The sequence below is a fragment of the Fusarium verticillioides genome, chromosome 1 (genome assembly GCF_000149555.1).
Source record: "Fusarium verticillioides 7600 chromosome 1, whole genome shotgun sequence".
NCBI classification, from domain to species: domain Eukaryota; kingdom Fungi; phylum Ascomycota; class Sordariomycetes; order Hypocreales; family Nectriaceae; genus Fusarium; species Fusarium verticillioides.
Window position 1 is genome coordinate 4,299,622 of NC_031675.1, and position 17,858 is coordinate 4,317,479.

A 17,858-nucleotide genomic window follows, 5' to 3' on the forward strand; every position below is an offset into this window, starting at 1 on the left:
TTCCAATCTTGGCTGAGTCGCTCGACCTATTGAGTGCCTCGAGCCGCCCTGCTATCAGCGGCGTAGACATCTCAGAGAGTCATGGAGCAGACAATGTAAGAAAGACAAAGAGGCGTTGGCTCGGAAGAGCCCGTCTACCCCGTCTAGTGTGTGTGGCTGTTCGGGCCGCAAGTGCATGGGTAACGATGTATTTCATGGACAGATGTGCTGTGATATAGTAACGACAATTCAGAATACTTCATGCAGTCGGAAAGCACTTGTGTACCACACACAAGCGACCTGGTTCTAGTAACAAGCTTGGCCAACAACCGCATTTTTCTTTTTCTTATGCTGATCGACCAACACGATCTTCATCCTAGACAGGCAGCACAGACGGACTGGTTACCGCAAGTGGAAAGCTTGAGTCATCAAGTTGTACAACACATTAAACAAACAACCTCGAGCCAAAGAGAAGAGTGTCAAAGTGTCAAAGGTCTAGTCAGGCTGGCGCTTATGCACTGCATTCTGTGTTTCCCTCCGTGGCTTTCTCATGCATACTCGGAAGTCCACTTCGGGCTCAAAGCTGTTGTCACGGTGTTTCGTGAATCTATTCAATATGTTAAAAGCATATCTTCATATGTTGTGTATTGGCGATGTACGTAGCCCTCCTTGCTGGGTCACATCTGCATATTCTGACCTCTACGGCGGTGGACGGCGGGATGTGTTCCGGAAGGGGTAAACCCATACCGCAACCCTGTTCTTGGGTTCGAGAAAAGGATCAAGAAAGATCCCTGGCTTAGAGGAGCACAAAGCTTGTACCATTCAGAATTCCGAGGTGAACTCGTGGAGCTGTCAAGGGTGCATCAACACATTCAACCGTTTAACAAGGACTGGGAGTCCCCGCACCGGCTGGATGGATTGGCGATCGTTAATGCAATTCCGAGAATCTATCTAGCGCTGTGATAACTAAAACAACGCAACAAGCGTTAGGTTATCACCACGCTAAATTGGCTACAGGATTCAGACCCCAGACGATGCCGTCTGTCATAACATGGCCTTGGTAAGCAAGACAACTCAGACCTGAATATAGAGTGTTAAAATAAACCCAGTAAAAGGTATCATAAATTTATGCCAAGTTACCTAAGCCTTTTCGTCATTTAGGGTCAAGTTCCTGAGTTTTTTCCCCTCTCCTAGCATGGGTAGTAGCAAATAATACAGTCTTAGCCGCGTAGGCTTTCCTCTTGCCGTAAACCTAGCCGAGTGTTCAGTCTAAAGAGCTTTGGAAACCTCCTTTTAGTTTTCATGAGCCTGGTGGCTAGTAGTGTTGGTCTGATTGAAAGCGGATGGATTTGCCGTTTTTTCTAAATTGGAACAGAATCACATATTATGGTGTTAGGTCTCTGGCAGTCATAAACAAGAACGAACAGAAGGTGATTGTTTATGTGTACTTCGTCCGTTCTCCCTTGAAGTGGCCGGACAGTGAGTGAGTGATGGGTTCTAGAGGCCATGGCGATTAGGCTTGAAAAGCCAGGGGGGTAGAGAATGACTAGAGGGCCTAGCCCATGCATATTCTAGCAATCTTTTCGAATCTTATGTTGTTGCTTTGCCAAACTGCTGGCATCTGGACATTGCTGAACTACCTGCCATGTTCCAGAGCAAGCGAACTGTGCGTTACAAAGGACATACTGCAACCCCGGGTGGGGCCACCGGCTCGTTTTAGCGTTGCCAATGCCGCCGTGACCAGACTGCTGGGTTCGCCGGGTTCTGAGGTTTGGGTTGTTGATTGGCTTGTTCTATATCCTGGTCGTATCCCTGCGAGCCCAGGGCGTTTAGAAGCACCATCTCGGAGACCTAGCATTACAATGGGTAGTACGTATGGCCATTGACTTCTGGAGTAATGAGGAGAGGGGGCCACTCCTCGAGCTAACTATAGAAGCGAACGAAGAATTCTACCTCAGAGTTGTTCTACTCCATCCTCAGGTAATTTGGAAGGAGTATTACTTGAAAAGCAATGGAGACTGTAGTACCAACAGATCTTTTGAGGGTCACTGATAAAGCATCTAAGTCGGACGCTGTCAGCCAGCTGAATGGTCAGTCGCGGCACACGCTCTTAAACAAAGTAATCCAAGATCAGGTTGGGCGTTGTCCCCAAAATTCAAGAGTCTACAGTACGTTCTTTCTAAACATGAAGCCGGTTGGGATTACGATTTTAGGTTGTCGATCATGCTGAATACGTATACAGCATTAGGTGTCACATTCCGTACCGTTGATGCCGTGCAGCGGGCCATGGCACATGGCATCGACTCTGTACCCATCATGTACAGCTGAACTTGGGAGGAAAGCTCGTAGGTGTATGTATTGTAGCTTGTCGAACATAAAGCACCACGAAGCATAGCATTGGCCAGTTCCAGGTCGTTGGTGGAAGCAATGCAAGTGGGGGACTTCGGAGGATTGGCCAGTCCCACCATGAGTTAAGCGCCGACGCCTGTCCTTTTCTTAATATGCCCCACGAGTTTTGGAGCCACGATCCATCCACCCTGGCCAACTGTCTGGGGTTTGACTGGCTCCTTGTCATGGACGGGCGGCTGGAAGTTCTCTCTTACGGTTATCTTGTAGCGGTGCAGAGCTGTTAAGTTGAGCGCAAAGTGACGGGCAGGTATACTTGCAGAAGTAGTTGCTTTCAGTTGTTTAGCATGATCGGCAAATCGGGACGAAGGGGCTCTTAACTGACTTATTCTGCTATGCAAAAATATGGAATAATGATTCAAGGATGAAAAGACAGCCCGAAGGTGGAAGTTATCCCTATACCTAACCTCGGCCACCTGGCTTGATTAAGGTAGCTGGCATCGATTGTGCCTACCACGGGAACACTGATGATTGAGATCTGTACGTAGGGCAGGTGCTACCATAGTGGGCCTCCCGTCCCCTGATCCATGGCCCATTCGTCAACCAGCTACCTAAGTAGCCAGCCTCTCCTTCCACCAACGGTAATGCTATAGACTTACACGACGGTGTTGAGGTCAGCCGTTTCCATGAGAGATATTTACCTATGTTCTCAGCCCACCACCAGTGTTAATGGACATGCATGGCTGTCATCTGCAATTGAATCAATTCGGGATTCCTGAGCAAGCACCATCATTGGATTGAATCGACTTCTACATGATAAGAGTCACTGCAATACACACAGGGGAGTCATCAACAGGTTGCGTTGACCACACCCTATTCTACCGTAAGGTACTCAGCACAATAGCCAGAGACAAGAAGACCTTGTTGAAAGTCGCTTGAAGTGGTCCGGGAGGGCAGGCTGCTCATTATTAGCCGCTCCATCCATTCACCCTAAGCATCCAATTTCAACACCCCGATGCTGCAAGTTGACGGCTTCTGCCACACCTTGATATATTGAGCTTAGATCCAAGCCTTTCAAATCACTTGGGAAACCCATCTCGGGACCGTATTGGCACTCATCAGCATCAACCCATCACCTCGGCAGAATTTCTTGGTCTCACTGTTCAGGAGAAACCCAGCAACTACTTAAGTCAACATCTCTGGCCCCCAACTTCACCCTCCTCTCTAGGCCCCATTTGGCTGCGGCTTGATCCACACAACTGGCCCACCGGCTCGCTGCCTTGTCTCGGCAAGACAATTCAGACTTTGAGATTGTCTTGGCTGTATGTACTCTCTTTTAGCTAAGTAGGTACTCTCCAGGAGCATAGAGTGTCACAGGTTGCGTCCTAGCCGCAGAGCCCCCTCCTGCTACCAGCTTGATCGATATCCACACCTCCCATATTCCATCAGCTGGGCCACGCCCCATTCATGATCCAACCGTCTTTTGGTTCACGTTCTCCGACATTCTATATTTTCCTGTTCTATCTGGTGAACCATTCACAAACATAAATCTGGTTAAGGCATAATCGCAGTCTTTGAATCACTCAAAGAATTGCATTGCTTCAATTCCATCGACGAAGCAATTCTCTGAGACTTCATACACAACACCTATTCAACAACTATCGCGTCTCTTTGTTTCCCACCGCGCCAACCATCGCGCTCCCGACAAGCGCCGGCTGCATGTACGGTCCCCCCCATAACAAACTCAAGGCAGCTCACCAGGATAGGTAGCAAACAGGTAGCAAGGTAGCAAGGTAGCAAGCTTCCGAAGCCAGCTCACAGCTACCAGAGGTGGCATCAACAAATATCTTGAACGCTGCCGCCTGCTTATTCGTTACTTGGCTCTCGCAGCACCAAGAGCTACAATTAAGTACCTGACCCATAACACCCCAATGTAGCAGGGCTGCGAGAACAAGGGACCCGGTCTCACGAACCCCTGTCAAACTGGCGTCTGTCTGTCTGCCTTAGTCTGTTGTTGCAACCGCTGGTGCTCCAGCTTTTGGCTCTGCCTGTTTCTTTAAACCTTTCCCCCTCCATTCTGACCATTCTCTCTCTTCGGTTCGGCTTTTGGTGAGCTGGTTTAGTTGGACGAACTTGCTTGCTTGCTTCATCGTTGGAGTGTCATTGAGCCCTTCATTCAGCATCTGGACCTTCTGTTTGTTTCTACTTCACCAATCTTTCCTTATTGCTGTTCGACTGGATCAGACTAGTCACGCAGCCTCCCGATCCTAGCATACTCGATTCCATAGGCCTCTTAACTGGCCGCGCGACCGCACATCGACCGCCGACCGACAAGCTCATCTTTTAACTCTTGCCGTCACGACCGCTGTTGGTATTCTCGAATCTATCTCCTGCATCAGATTCCGATTACCTGTCAACCTTGTGATAGTTGCATCGTAAGGCTTTCTTGCGTCGGTGCTTGATTGGAGCTGTGAATTGTCTTAAGGTCCACTCTGCCGTCGGAGCTCTCAACTACCAGCGCCAGGATAGCTCAATATTTAGAAACTTCACGTTCCCGTCATGGCCCTTGAAATCCCTTTGAGGTCATCGACTGGAAGCCTACAATTCCCCTTCGTTTACCCTCAGACAGACATGTCTGCGCCCACAGAGAATGAGAGCCGTCGCTCTCCATTCAGACCATTGTATGTTGCCTTGGAAGCTATGCGCTTGACGTGAAACCTCTCGGAATCTCTATTAACCCATGTCACTCAGCTCTTCCCCTCCTCCTGCTACCGATTCGTCCTCACTTCGACCCAATTCTGTCAATCGCATGTCAAGTAGCTCCTACAATGTCATGAGTCCTAGTGACATTGTGGGTCCTTCTCCGGTCACATCTAATGGTACTGAAACGACCGAGATCGAGGATGATGTCTCAGAGGATATTGAGAAGGAAGTTAGTGATAGAAAGGCTACCCGACGGTCGGAGGTCAGTCACAATGGGCACCACTGATATCCTGGGCTATGAATTAACTTGACCACAGCTCTTAATGCTCACAACTAACTTACCGGAGAGTGTGCGCCAGTCCAGCAACGAGGAGGCTATTTCTGTCATTCATGCACCAGAAAGTTTTTCCAGCTGGGTAAGTTTCATAGCCATCCTGTATACAACACGTTTAACACGATTCAGGCTGCTCCAGCTGCCGCCGCACCTCCAGCCATGGAGCACAAAGGGCCAAGTCCAAGGACATCTCCAAAATCAGAAGCTGAAAGCTTAGCCTCTCTCAATGGCGGACAAGAGAAGGTCTGCTACCCGTGACCTAAATGTATCTCATATACTAAACCGTCAACAGACATCGACTCATCCCGTTCGACCTCCGATTTTAACCGATGTGAACCCTGTGCGGTACAGCATCGACAGCGCCACACCCCGAGCTCAAGACCTGCAATCCATGCTGGACGATGGGGCCCGGTTACGTTCGAGTAGTACGAGTAGTCTCGAGAGTAAGTAAATACCGGTTTTGTCACCGGATTTGGCTAAACAGATTAGAAATCGACGAACAAACCGAGGCTGAGGGTGACGACGAAGACTATGAATCAGAAGCCATGCCGATACCACAGCAACAAGACGAGATCGAGACTCTACGAACAACTCTTGCTGAGTGCTGGACGTTGTGCAACAGTTTGTCCAAGCTCAGTTCAATCAATCGTAACCGTGCTCTTGGCAAAAATGGCATTCCCGATGCCCATGAAAAAGCATGGAGGACATGCTGGAAACTTTGTCAGCGGCTGTACCACAGTCGAGATGAGGACGTGAGCAATTTCAATGTCAAGGTCAACCTTGATTTGTGTCGCGATTTCTGCCAAGCGCTGTTTGATGTCCGGCAACGTAATGACGAAGCAGCGGACTCGGTTTTGCGTGTTAGCTTTGAGCTCAACAACCAGTAAGTGCAACTAATAAGTGATGATTCTTACTCTAACAAGTCGGCAGCCTCTATAGTGCCCAGGATGGTACCCTACCAGAGCAGTTCCGAGAACGCACACTGGACTTCTATATCGCGCTTTGCCATCGACTAATGAAGCAACGGAGTGATCTGGCCGAGGAAACTGACCAGTTGCTCAGGGCCTGTTGGGCACTTGCAGAGATGCTCTTCAATCTCAGGCAGAACAGAAGGGATGGAAGACCGCCAGATGAGGAGCTTCTGAGCTCTACTGTCCAAGCCTGCTGGGAGCTCTGCGATGTATTCCGAGACAGCTGGACACAAGTTCGGCCTGATAGAGGAACACCTCGAGCCGGACACGCATTCCCTCAGCATTTTAGTGATCAGAGCGGCCGACAGAGTCGAGGATCAAATCCATCTTCAGTCCATTCGAGGCACGATAGTGTCAAGAGTGGTCGGCAGGAAGAGAAACCAAGAAACCCAGCTGTTCCAGAAACCCCTGTAACCGAGTTCGAAGACACTCCCATCTCTCCACAGAGTCGTTCGCCAACAATGCCCAACATCCTTGTCCTAGGTACTCCTAGTGACAATAGCCGCGGTCGGTGGTCGAGTAGCGCGTCCAATCTTTCTAGCTACTCAAAGAGCAGCACCAGGACTTCAAGCACAGCCACCACTACAGCTGCATCAGAAGACGCAAACGTGACGCGTGCAAAGGTACTTGTTCTCCGAGCTGCTATGAATCTTGGCTTCAATCGTGATACCATTCATGAGCCCAAAGCTGCAGCTGCTGCATTACAGAAATTTGTGCAGGATCTCCCTCCTGGATCGTTTGGGTCCCTCATCTCGCACTCAACATTGCTATCACAGTACAAAAACTCCGTCCTTACCGACGCCATAATTCCAAGACATCACGCCTTGCCAGCCCGAGGCAAGCGCGTTACTGCCCAGGAGATGGCCAAGAGTATTCAGATGATGATGAAGAGTTCCCAGCGGTATGCATATCTCCGAGATCTCTTCAAGGTTGTTTTCCAATTCCCGGTTGAGGAGGTCGACACCCGTCGCAACGTCAGCATTGTGGTGTAAACATACTATTCAGCCATATTCATTTATAACCTTCTATTTCGACGCAATGGTGCGTCGAATTGCCTATACTTATGCCACGTTACGTCTAATGTTATTTCATTCTGAAGAGTTTTTGGGAGTCGAGTCACAAGGATTTAGGGGCTATTCTATGCCAGCATGCTTTACGCAAACATCACAATTTTTGTATTGGAGATTGGGGAGGCATTCTGAAGAGATTTATGCGGTGGTCTGTTCGTTTCTACTTGCACGAGATACCCTGTTGGAAAGCTCTAGCGGGCGAGTTGATGATATGAGAGCTGGAGGGTAAGGCCAGAAATATTTGGATAAATCAGATCTCCAAGCTTGTATCAAGATATTATGATTTAACGTATAGCACGAGTGGATTGAGATAAGTGCAAGCTATTTAATTCGTTATGCTAAGTGATCTAAGAACTAGGTATCCAAACCGAGTCTCTGTCTATCTAGTTCTGTGGATTCCAGCTTGGGTATCAACTCTAACATGCGACAAGCCTATACGCCTCGTGATATGTATCAAGTCCACAGCCTTGTGAAACAGGTCTCAGAATGCTCAGCTGTTGGTTTTTGCCAAACGTATGACTCTGCCTGTGGACAGGTCAAACAAAGGATGACGAATCACTGCTTTGAAGAGCGACAAAGAGGCCCAGATCTATCACGGAGAAGGAGTAGGGGTATTTGAGAGACGGCCAGTCCCCAGGGGCTGGGCTATGTCAAGTATAGTATACAATGTTGGATAATTCAGCCACCACCCCAGAAGTACGACTTGGCGATAGCAACTTCAGACCCCAGGTGGTACTGAGCACCTTGGATCGATCGTCACATTGATCCCCGTCGTCACTGCTCTAGTTCTTGGGGTCGTGTGAGGACCCTGCTTTGGCAGCTTTGTGCTCATTGCTGTCGCCAGAAGTACCCGAAGCAGCAGATTGCCTACGATCTTGTGAAATCTTCTGCTCTGAAGTTTCCTCATCCTGATCTTGGGTGGCTTGCGGCTCGCTTTGTCCAGACGCTTGCTGAGCTGGTTCGAAGTACTCTTCACAATACATCGGGGCGACATCATCCCGTCTGGACGTCTCATAATACTCCTCCTGCTTATGCTCTTCAATTTGTGATACCTGCTGAGGATACACGAAGTCGGAAAGCTGAGAAAAGTTGGATAGGGGCATATCCATGTTAAAGGACGGTGAGTGTTGGGTAGCGGATGGCTCCTAGACTCCGCCTCCCGCAACCACGGTCTGCTGTGGAGATGAGACTGGTGGGTGAGAGCCAGCTATCGGTTGCTGTCTCAGATAAGAGGCGTATGAATGCTGTACATTAGGTGACTGATGAGGTGTCTGGTATGAAACACTACAGTTCTCAGGGCTTCGCTGATCTGGTGACTTGATTTGGTGTTGGCCAAAATGAGTGTTGACCGGGGAAAATTCGGTGTTGAAGTTTGCCCTCGCTTGCATCTGCCAGGAGTTAGCTAAAGGCATAGGACCCAAGCCTGCCTGAGCCAGTGCTCCCGGGGAGAGGCTATATGGCTTTGTATGTGGTGAATGAAGGTTTCCCATCTGAGCCATTGGTGCTGTGTAGAACAAGGGGCCAGAAGACGGGCTAGGGGATCTTATGTCTTCGAATTTGACTGGTGATTGCGTTGGAAGGGATTCAAATTGATATGGAGGTTGCCCAGAAGGCCCTGCTAAAGCTTTGAGAGCCCCTTGGCGAGCTCTCTTGGCTTCAGTCGGCGATCCTCTGTTTCTTAGGTTAGAGAGATATTCGGAAAGGGATATCGATGCGGCGTTCGCAACGTACTCTGAGCCCGGTGAAGCGGAAGAACCAGCTCCTGAGTCAGATCGACGTTCTTTTCGTTTCTTGGATTGCTTGTTGCAAAGGGGAGCCCTACGAGCAAAGATGGGTTAGTTAATTTCAAAGGCAATTGGCAAGACCCTTTTGGCACAAGGCAACTCACCCATACTCAGGATCCTTGCCATATTTGTTCCTCAAATATCGAATCTGGTTGTCTGTCAGTGTTCGGTTGAATCGTTCCCGAAAAGCGTTAGATATCGCATCGTTGTAGAAATCTTTCTCCATGAGGCTTAAAGCAAAGCGTATCTCGTCAGGTTTGTAAACTGGTTTTCCCGTCATCTTGAAGGGAATGAGAGAATAAGCAAAGATGTGGAACAAGCGTTGAAGGCGTCGAGCAGTCTAAGGTGTAACTGTCCAAGAAATGTCTAAGTGATCAGCAATGGTGAGAGGTGAGAGCTTGTAGGTGATAGACGGTTGAGTAAAGGTGGTTGTTCAGGAAGAACTAAAAGACAATGAATGTCTGAAGTTGTTGTTTACGTAGATTCGTTGACCGTTTGATTGAAGGTTAATCAGCGTTGTTCATGCCCTTGCTAAAGGCTGTGATTAGGGGCTCGAGTAGACTTCATTTAGTTGCGAGTCAACTGGCACTGAGTCCTGGCGTAGCTTGAACGTGGATGAAATCGTGCAATTGGATAAAAGAGAGTATATCAAGGGTGATGATCAATGCTTTCCTAAAGAAGAAGCTGTTGTATGTGTAGAGAAAAGCAGGTGTTGTGATGTGCTAGCGTAGAAGTGGAGAAGAAGAGAAAAAGAGAGGAAGCAGAAGCGCAAGAGAGGGAGGAGAGGGCCCCTTATGAACTAATCCCTGAAGCAACGTCTGTTGCTTGTTCACGGGAGATCCATGACTCAAACAGTGTGCAATTGCTTGCATAAAATCATTGGTCTCTATTGTGGCTATGCTTCCTCACTCGCTCAGTGTCTATGTCTAAGGTAGTTCGTCTCATATTTTCCATCGTATCTATCAACTTCGTCTCTTCTTCAAGCGCCTGACTCTTCCTTTCTATATTAATCACTGGCCCTGGACCCAGTCAGAGTGCTATATGGGTGCTGCATCACCGACTTGAGACGGCGGTGAGCCACCACGGCTGAAGACACCCAGCCAGCACCGCACATTGCCCGCGTCATCGTCCTCAACCCAGTCGTCCTGCCCCGCAAGTTCGTCCTCTTCTTCGCAGAACAAGGGGGTGTCGAGGTCAAGCATAGCCTGGCGGAACGTCTCGAGGAGGCGTTCTGTGGTGGCATCTCGACGCGGGACCATGACGACAGCACGTGAATCGGAGCCAAGGGCAAGGTGGTCGCTGATAGCTGAGGCGAGAAGCGCTGGGTGTTCATCGTCGTACATGGGATCAGCCGCGAGGACAATCTAGTCACCAGGGGGTCAGACATCGTTTGTAAGCAAGAGTCATATAAGTATCGCCCCGCAATCACAGATTCTCTACGAGCAAAAACATACCTTGAACCGATTCGATTGCCCAAACAGGGTCCGGTCGACCTCGTCTTCGCTCCCTCCCCAGGTGAGATCGCCAACTGTGAGTGATCCCCCACGAGAGTTGACCAGCTCAGTGTTCTTGGCCACGTTCTCTCTGAGATTTGGAACAATGTTGGGAAGATCGCTGAGCGCTACGGGGACTTTCCATAGAGCTGCTGCGGCAAGACCCAAAAGGCCAGTCCCAGAACCGAGTTCGAGGACGTCAGGCCGTGGTTCACCCAGCGTCTCATCGAATAATCGAAATAGTGATGTCTCCGCCATGCGAGGAAGATGCTGCGATAGTACATATGAAGACCCCCAAGTCTTGAAACCCAAAGAATCTCCGGTAAGCGCCGGTTCTCGAATGATGAGCTCGAACTCATCATTTCCCTCCCCAAAGGGCCATCTGCGGACAACCTCTCCCATAGCCGTGCGTCCACACCGCTCCGACATGCGCTTGCTTGCCTGCGTCCAGAGAATCTCCTTCTCATTGTCGTCGTCGATCCACGATAAGGGGCTCTTGATGATAGAGGAGAGATATCGAGTGACTTCTGCCTTGCGCTGGCTAGCGAGAGATTCTTGCTCCTCAATGATCTCGGAGCGGCGACGCTTGTGGTTCCAGATCGGGGGGCTAAGTTCGAGACTCTGGAGAATGCCTGCAAGTTGAGTGTAGCTGGGACGTTCCCACATTTGGGGGAAATCGAGTGCTTCAATGGCCATGATGATGAGCCAAAGTCTCTCTTTTCTACACTTATGGGCCAGTTACGGCGAGGTCAACTGAGAGGAATAGTTAAAGTGAGAGAAGGAAATTGCCGGTGTGGCAAAAAAGAATAATCAAAGAGTAAGAAGTTCAGAACAGAAGTTTTGATCAGGAAACTAACTGTTCAACATGCCCTCAGCAGGAACACAAGACTATGTACACTGCAGAGCATATCGGAGACACCTCGAGTCTAGAACATAGGTAGTCCCTGTTCACTAGGAGTTTCTACAAGGTAAAGGAGAAGTCCGGGGAAATAAAGAACGCTATTGTAATCCACACATTGTCTGGTCTACAGGCGGCAAATAGAAAAAAATTGTTAATAATAAAATAAAAAAGTTGAGTTATTTTTTTTTTATTTTTTTTTTATTTTTTTTTTGGCTAACATCTAATTGGGTCAAGTCTATCTTCCTACCTATCATAACTCATGAGTATGTATCAACGTTGATGTCAAAGCCACATCATGCAAGTATCGCACCGCCACAGACATTCTCGAATGAGTGATCGGCATGGCCCACGTGGCTGATCGACCAGGGGAAAGGGAGCTATGAACCTCAAACTCCACCGTCTTCCCGATTGGTCGCCCTAGCAATATCTAAGGTAGGTAGATAGATATCTGTACAGTACAGGTACAGAGTAACATGCATCTCATCTTAGCAACATGGTAAACTCCAAGGAAACACAAAGGAACATAACAAAAGGAGACAAAAAGGAACAAATCTAGCGACTTGAACGACCTCTCTTCTTTTCGTTAGGATCACCAAGGTTCGCCCTTCTCCCACCCCACAAACAAATGTCTCAGAACAGGTCCCTCCGGGTCGGCATAAACACGGGCATTCTTGAGCTCGACAGCCAGAAACCGACAAGTTTGCCAATCGCTCATGACCTTGCCTGACAATCTGACAATCTCATCACAAGAACTCTTAAGGGCCTTATAGCTAAAGTCGAATCGGACGTTTAGGTCTGCGTTCTCTAGCCAAGGTGTCGCGATGGCGCTCTCAACCTGACGAAGCAAGAGTGTAATGCTCGTCTTGGTAGATGTAAAGTTCTCACGGGAAGGGTTATCGCGAGATCGAATCCAGTCGTTCCAGAGCCACTGTCGAAGAGCTTCATTGGACGTGTCGTGGCCTTGACGTTGGTGCTCGCGTGCAAAGTCCATAAGCTGCGTGTTGTAGAAGACACCAGCTTCGTGAAGAAAATCAGATAGTTGCTTAAGAGCGATGCGCGGTGGGAGACGATCCACAGGCTGAGCAGGCTGAACGTCTTCGTAGGAAGCATAGCTTTTGGTTGAACCTTCGCTTTCGTAGGTCTTTGAGTATCGGGATGCACGGCGACGAGAACGGCAGCAGCCAGGAACGAAGATGTTTGTTGCAGCTGAAGAGGGGGGATACATTTGGCTGTAGTCTTCAGCCATACGAGCAGGCACATTTCGGAACGGATCTTGAGTCTGAGGAGGGTGGACAGTGTAAACATATGTTGGTTCTGGGAAGTAACCTCCAGGGGGCGCCTCTTTGAGGAACTGGGAGCGTCTGGATGTCATTGTGGGTGATGGCTGTTGCTTTGACTGAGACTGAGACCGAAGTTGATGAGAAAGCTTAAATCAAGATGCTCACTTCTGGGCGGATATTTATACATCTTCAAGACAAGTTTGCCTGTAGGACATAGATACGTTGGCGAATTCTGCCCTTCTTCATTCAATGCCTTTAAGCTGCGTTGTCGCATACTATAGAGTTCATTGTCTACCTGCTAGAGGTAGGTATGTATCTCTACAACATTTTCCCAAACTCGTTTTTGAACGGCCAGTCGCATAAACGGCACAAAGACTAATGAAGCAACGTGCTACAAAAACTACCTACACAGAAAGTCATTGCCTTGACATGCCTATGTTTTCTACAGCCCCATTCTGAACTGGACATCCATGATCAGCCGCTATTTGCTAATCCCTCTTTATTCGGAGGGTCCTGGACCAGCTCACACACAATGTACGGCCCCCACCAAACTCAAACCTCAAAAGAACAACCAATGCAACCAACCCTTTCAGCAGCATCCATATCAAACCTGGAGACCCAATCTGGTAAACTCAAAGGCAAATCACGCATCCCCATCACATGCGCCTCACGTCATAGTACCACTTCATCCTTCCATTTACCCAACCATCGTTGTCGCTATTAACTGGTCTTACTCGCGACTGAGCCAGGCTCTCAATCAAACACCAGGTCTCTTTTGTCACTCAATGCAGCGTACATGACTCACATGCTTTCAATTTCAACATGTCCTGTATTGTATTGTATTGCTTGGCTTTTGCTTTGCCTAATCTAACTGCCTGCCTTGGCTTGGCTTTGTGTCTGGCCGCGTTTGGCCTGTCTTGTATTCTCATGTGGTATCAAAGAAAAAGAAAGAAAAAAGAAAAAGAAAAACGATGCAAATATCAAAGAGAGCTCCATTCCTGTCCGACAGGTGGCTCGTTCATGCAGATCCTGTTTTCCCAATGCAAAATGCAACTAACTGTAAAGTTATCCGGTCGTGATGCTGTACGCCGTTGAAATCAAATCCCCACACCCTATCTTGTCCTTATTCCGTCGGATTATTGCCGCGTTTTAGTTCCTCTCTGGGGGACATTCACTGTAAATCTCCATCTTCATCGTTTTCAGTCTGTCTCTCATCTCCATCAGATGGCCCAGCTTCCTGCTTGAAGGGTTGTCCAGCGCTGAAATCTCATGGTGCAGCGTCTCATACTTTTGATAAAATAGCTTGAACGCCTGTGCCTTCTGCACAAGATCATCGGAAAACCTTGATGCTGCAGGTCGCTTGATGACACCCTTGCTGAAACCTTCGACCTTACGCTTCTTCGCAACAATCGAGGCAGCGGGTGCCTCATTCTCCAGATCCGAGGCATTGGTGGGTGGCGATGATGCCAGAGGAGAAGACTTCGTTGGGGACGTATTCTTGCTCTTTATCGAGGTTGAAGTTATCGTTCCGCGAGAGTTCTGGCTTGCGTCCGATGGCCGATGCTTAAGTCGGGGGGCAGGAAGAGGTTGCTTGGGCTTGATGCGTTTCGACAGTGGTGTTCCAGAGCTCGAGCTCGAGTCGTCATCCTCACGAGGTCGCTTGGCCGTAATCTGCTGCTTCATTGGCTCCCTTACCACAGGTCGAGGTTTGGCGACGACCGTGTCTCTCATCTTGGGTGCCGGTTTAGGCACAGCCTTTGGCTTAGGTTTGACAATAGGAGCAGCATCATCTTCTGAGGTGTCCGAGTTAGAAATGATGGCCTGCGATAGAACTCTTCCCCCATTTGCCTTGGGCGCAGCGGTGGGCCGTGCTTTGGTGGGAGATGCTTTAGCGGAAGAGACCTTGGATGTCGGCTTGGAGGATGCAGCTGATGCAGTCGTCTTGGCCTTGGATTTGCCCAGAAGACGCTTGACCTGGGCCTCCTGTGCTGTGGGTTTCTTGGGCTTGGTAGAAAGAGGGTTTGAGGTGGACCTTGACATAGCCTCTCCTGCAGCCCTTGGCCGGTTGGCGTCCTGAGAATCCCCACTATCTCGAGGCGTTGTGCCTCCATCCGCCATTTCAACATTAATTGACGGCGTGCTGACAGTCTTCGTAATCTTAGCCTGCACTCGACTAAGACTCTTGCCGGTTCCTCGCTCCTCCTTGGGTAGTAGTCTGTCCCACTCTGGCTCTGAGATGGTGACTCTCTGCTTGTCATATTGTCGAACAGCGTTGTCAATCGCCTTCTGTCGTACTTCTTGGGTATCATAATCATAATTCCAAACATCGAGGTCTCTCCAGGACTTCTTCTTCAATGACCATTTGTTGTTATGGTCAAGATCATCAGCAACTTTTCGAAGCGTCGGCTCCATGTCTTCCACCTTGCCTTCCCACCTCTTGGCCAAGTAATCAAATGAGCGATCCTGCACAGCGAGCTCATGCACCAGCATGGCTCGGTCTCCCTTGGCTCGGTCAAGGGGCTGTGATGTCGTAGGGTTGGGTGTAAGTGAGCCGAGCGAAACTTGGCCTGGTGATTGGGGGATCGATCGTGGAGTTGAGTCGAGTAATTTGCTTTTGCTCTTGATAGCTGCCTTCTTCGCTGGTAATCGGTCGACCACGCGAGTCCTTCAAAACATGTCAGTATGGTCATCCCAAAACTATATGCAAGTGAGACCGACTTCTCCCGAGAAGCAGCGTGAGCCGCAAGTCCATTTTGAAGAGCCTCGATGTCAGAATCTCGTCCTGATTGGGCGCTCTTGCTAGACTTTGCGGTCTTGCCGTCAGTGGTGTTGTCAGCCTTGCCAGTCTTCAATTTCTTCGAAGCAGCGCCTGATGGCTTTTCAAACAGAGAGCCAGTGTATAATATCTTTTCAGCAGTTCGTGTCGATTCGAAAGGCCGTGTGAGGTAAAGATCATATGGGTTCGAATCGGAGGGTGGCTCAATGGCGTGGGATTTGGTCCCAAAGAGCAAGGTCTGGCACGGGCACATTAGCATTCGAAAACAGGAGCCAAATGGCCAGCCTTGGATCCGTTGTGGCAAGAGGTTCTGAACTCACAGGGTTGGCTCCAAGGGAAAGTTGAATGCCATCTCCGTTCTGGACGCATTTGATCATGTCCTCAATAACATTGTCACTCAGGGTGACTGCAAAGGCCTGGGGAGGGAGACTGGCATCCTTGCCAGTCGAGCCCTCCAGCTGCAGCCCGCTTTCGGGAACCTTGAGCGAGTTCATACTGGAGGACATCACGAGCCTCTGTAGGCCGTGGGGTGGGAAATGTCGCGGAGTTGAATGTTTGTGTCGATCAATGCAGAAGCTAGGCGGAAGCGTGACGTTGGATCGTTCGGTTTCGCAGGTTGAAGATGAAGAGAAGAAGTCCGAGAATCGTAACCGAGGAAGTAAGGATTCGTTAATGTGCAATAGTTAAAAAAAAGAAATCGCGAGGAGCGTTGTCACATTGTCATCCAACAAGGTGAGCTGGGAGAGAGGCCGCTGTTTTGATGAGATGGGCGTGAGAGGCTAGGCACATGGGGGCCGTTCTCCGATTCAGGAGGACAAAGGGGAGCGCCAGATGGTTTTGTCACTGACAGGCAGTGCAAAGATCCTAACACCTCAAAGCACACAAAGAGTCTCCAACGCCCTTTGTAATTTGCAACTCTCGTTGAGAAGCAAAAAACAAGTTGAGGGAGAAAGTTGTTGGAGGGCGGAGATGATGAGGGAATGAGAGCGGCAGCGGCGAGCCCAAGTCCAGGACGGGAGACGAGGGTGTACCAAGGTACTGCGTGCGGAAGGAACTGGGGGGAGGTACCCGTGCCTGTCTCTCTGCTACCTCACCAGCCAGCAGACCAGCAAGCAAGCAAGCAAGCACGTCTGACCTTGACCTTACCTGACGGGCGGGAGTGGGTGCGGCCAAACAGGGAAGTTGACCGGGGTGGTTAGTACAGCACAGCACAGCGAACAACACAGCGCAGCACAGTACCAAACTTAGGGTCCGACAGCGCAAAACACCGATTGACAGCCAGACAGCACCATTACTCCAGCAGGGAGATGCTGTCTTTGGCCGATGTGCCAACCTAGATATCCGCACGGTACGCTACAGAAATTCGTCCGGGGTGAGAGTACTTAGCCATTACTCAAGGCTCTACAGTGGTCTCAGTGATGGGAAACCGTCAGGAGGGCTGTGTCTCAGTGGCCTCTCAAAGACAAGAAGCACTGCAACTCTATCTCCAACAGCAACAAACTCAAAATCATTTGCTGGGCCAAATGTTCCTTTTCTGTACACAAATATCTTCAGCTTCGCTAGCGTCCACTGGGGCCGTGGCTGCGGTGGCGTGCCTGATGGTGCATGTGGAAGAGTCAACCGGTCAAGGTCCCATCAGGGGTAGAAACAAAGTACTGCCCATGAGCTCTGAGCCACTGTAGAGCCCTACAAGCTGCCCTAGAACAGCTTCGGATCACGGTTGAGTACTTGATGACGACATTAACGCCGAAGGGCGGATCAAGTACCACGAAGAGGCCCACAGCGACCGAGTGAGGTGGTGGATGCATGCAAGGCGTTGTGCTAGTCGAGTAAACTCGTCCCAGAAAAGCGAAAAGCCAAAGGGCTCCTCCCGTCCCGTTTGCCGGCCTCTGGAAGATCTTTGTCTCTCTTTGAGGTATTTGAACATGGGAGAAAGGGTTCTTTTATATCGTGAAGCCGGCGCAATGAGATAAAGGACGAGAGGCGAGGCAATAGTGCTCTTCAGATTGTCGCATATCGTTTGTTCTCCCGACCCAATTGGTTGTCAGGTCGTCAGGTCGTCAGCCCAGAGAACGGGACTCGACGGGCTGGATCCAGCGGGCAGGTTGAGCTACGAGCCTAGCGAACGAACGACCCATTCTGAAGTCTGGACGACCCATGACGAGACATCAAGGGCTCGGTATGGGGCTTCACGGCGGATCTGTCATCCGGCCGGGGGTAT

The 17,858-nt window shown here is 49.6% G+C and overlaps 6 protein-coding genes across 7 annotated transcripts; 1 reads left to right on the forward strand and 5 right to left on the reverse strand.

Moving 5' to 3' along the window:
- Nucleotides 1-4,001: 4,001 nt before the first annotated feature.
- On the forward strand, nt 4,002-7,798 carry FVEG_14715 (hypothetical protein). 2 transcript variants are annotated; one of them, XM_018903685.1, is made up of 8 exons: nt 4,002-5,006; nt 5,077-5,290; nt 5,346-5,444; nt 5,492-5,605; nt 5,655-5,805; nt 5,852-6,245; nt 6,293-7,374; nt 7,433-7,798. In XM_018903685.1, exons 1-7 carry the CDS (start codon nt 4,885-4,887, stop codon nt 7,323-7,325), a joined length of 2,127 nt encoding a protein of 708 aa, XP_018742957.1. In that variant the 5' UTR covers nt 4,002-4,884; the 3' UTR covers nt 7,326-7,374; nt 7,433-7,798. The 2 variants fall into 2 exon arrangements, with proteins under 2 accessions (XP_018742957.1, XP_018742956.1); XM_018903684.1 differs by having other exon boundaries at nt 6,293-7,798.
- Nucleotides 7,799-8,185: 387 nt separating this feature from the next.
- FVEG_14714 (hypothetical protein) lies at nt 8,186-8,512 on the reverse strand (the record flags this gene model as incomplete). Its single annotated transcript, XM_018903683.1, has 1 exon — nt 8,186-8,512. The coding sequence occupies one exon, from the start codon at nt 8,510-8,512 to the stop codon at nt 8,186-8,188; it is 327 nt and encodes a 108-aa protein (XP_018742955.1).
- Nucleotides 8,513-8,548: 36 nt separating this feature from the next.
- FVEG_14713 (hypothetical protein) lies at nt 8,549-9,467 on the reverse strand (the record flags this gene model as incomplete). The annotated part of the gene is made up of 3 exons (XM_018903682.1): nt 8,549-9,074; nt 9,135-9,221; nt 9,292-9,467. The coding sequence occupies 3 exons, from the start codon at nt 9,465-9,467 to the stop codon at nt 8,549-8,551; spliced, it is 789 nt and encodes a 262-aa protein (XP_018742954.1).
- Nucleotides 9,468-10,050: 583 nt separating this feature from the next.
- On the reverse strand, nt 10,051-11,706 carry FVEG_00653 (hypothetical protein). Its single transcript, XM_018887220.1, has 2 exons — nt 10,642-11,706; nt 10,051-10,551 (listed from the first exon to the last, which is right to left on the reverse strand). The coding sequence occupies exons 1-2, from the start codon at nt 11,374-11,376 to the stop codon at nt 10,225-10,227; spliced, it is 1,062 nt and encodes a 353-aa protein (XP_018742953.1). The 5' UTR covers nt 11,377-11,706; the 3' UTR covers nt 10,051-10,224.
- An 83-nt stretch (nt 11,707-11,789) lies between these two features.
- On the reverse strand, nt 11,790-12,953 carry FVEG_00652 (hypothetical protein; the record flags this gene model as incomplete). Its single annotated transcript, XM_018887219.1, has 1 exon — nt 11,790-12,953. The coding sequence occupies one exon, from the start codon at nt 12,951-12,953 to the stop codon at nt 12,171-12,173; it is 783 nt and encodes a 260-aa protein (XP_018742952.1). The 3' UTR covers nt 11,790-12,170.
- Nucleotides 12,954-13,282: 329 nt separating this feature from the next.
- FVEG_00651 (hypothetical protein) lies at nt 13,283-17,532 on the reverse strand. The gene is made up of 3 exons (XM_018887218.1): nt 15,958-17,532; nt 15,580-15,875; nt 13,283-15,526 (listed from the first exon to the last, which is right to left on the reverse strand). The coding sequence occupies exons 1-3, from the start codon at nt 16,141-16,143 to the stop codon at nt 14,011-14,013; spliced, it is 1,998 nt and encodes a 665-aa protein (XP_018742951.1). The 5' UTR covers nt 16,144-17,532; the 3' UTR covers nt 13,283-14,010.
- Nucleotides 17,533-17,858: the final 326 nt, after the last annotated feature.

Excerpts from the sequence above, each read along its gene's own strand:
- FVEG_00653 (XM_018887220.1), bottom strand. The coding sequence starts at position 11,376 with ATGGCCATTGAAGCACTCGATTTCCCCCAAATGTGGGAACGTCCCAGC. Across the intron at positions 10,552-10,641 it reads GGCAATCGAATCGGTTCAAG|ATTGTCCTCGCGGCTGATCC; the intron begins GTATGTTTTTGC and ends CCTGGTGACTAG.
- FVEG_00651 (XM_018887218.1), bottom strand. The coding sequence starts at position 16,143 with ATGTCCTCCAGTATGAACTCGCTCAAGGTTCCCGAAAGCGGGCTGCAG. Across the intron at positions 15,876-15,957 it reads TTTCCCTTGGAGCCAACCCT|ACCTTGCTCTTTGGGACCAA; the intron begins GTGAGTTCAGAA and ends TGCCCGTGCCAG. Across the intron at positions 15,527-15,579 it reads CACGCTGCTTCTCGGGAGAA|GACTCGCGTGGTCGACCGAT; the intron begins GTCGGTCTCACT and ends CATGTTTTGAAG.
- FVEG_14715 (XM_018903684.1), top strand. The coding sequence starts at position 4,885 with ATGGCCCTTGAAATCCCTTTGAGGTCATCGACTGGAAGCCTACAATTC. Across the intron at positions 5,007-5,076 it reads CGCTCTCCATTCAGACCATT|CTCTTCCCCTCCTCCTGCTA; the intron begins GTATGTTGCCTT and ends CATGTCACTCAG. Across the intron at positions 6,246-6,292 it reads AGCTTTGAGCTCAACAACCA|CCTCTATAGTGCCCAGGATG; the intron begins GTAAGTGCAACT and ends ACAAGTCGGCAG.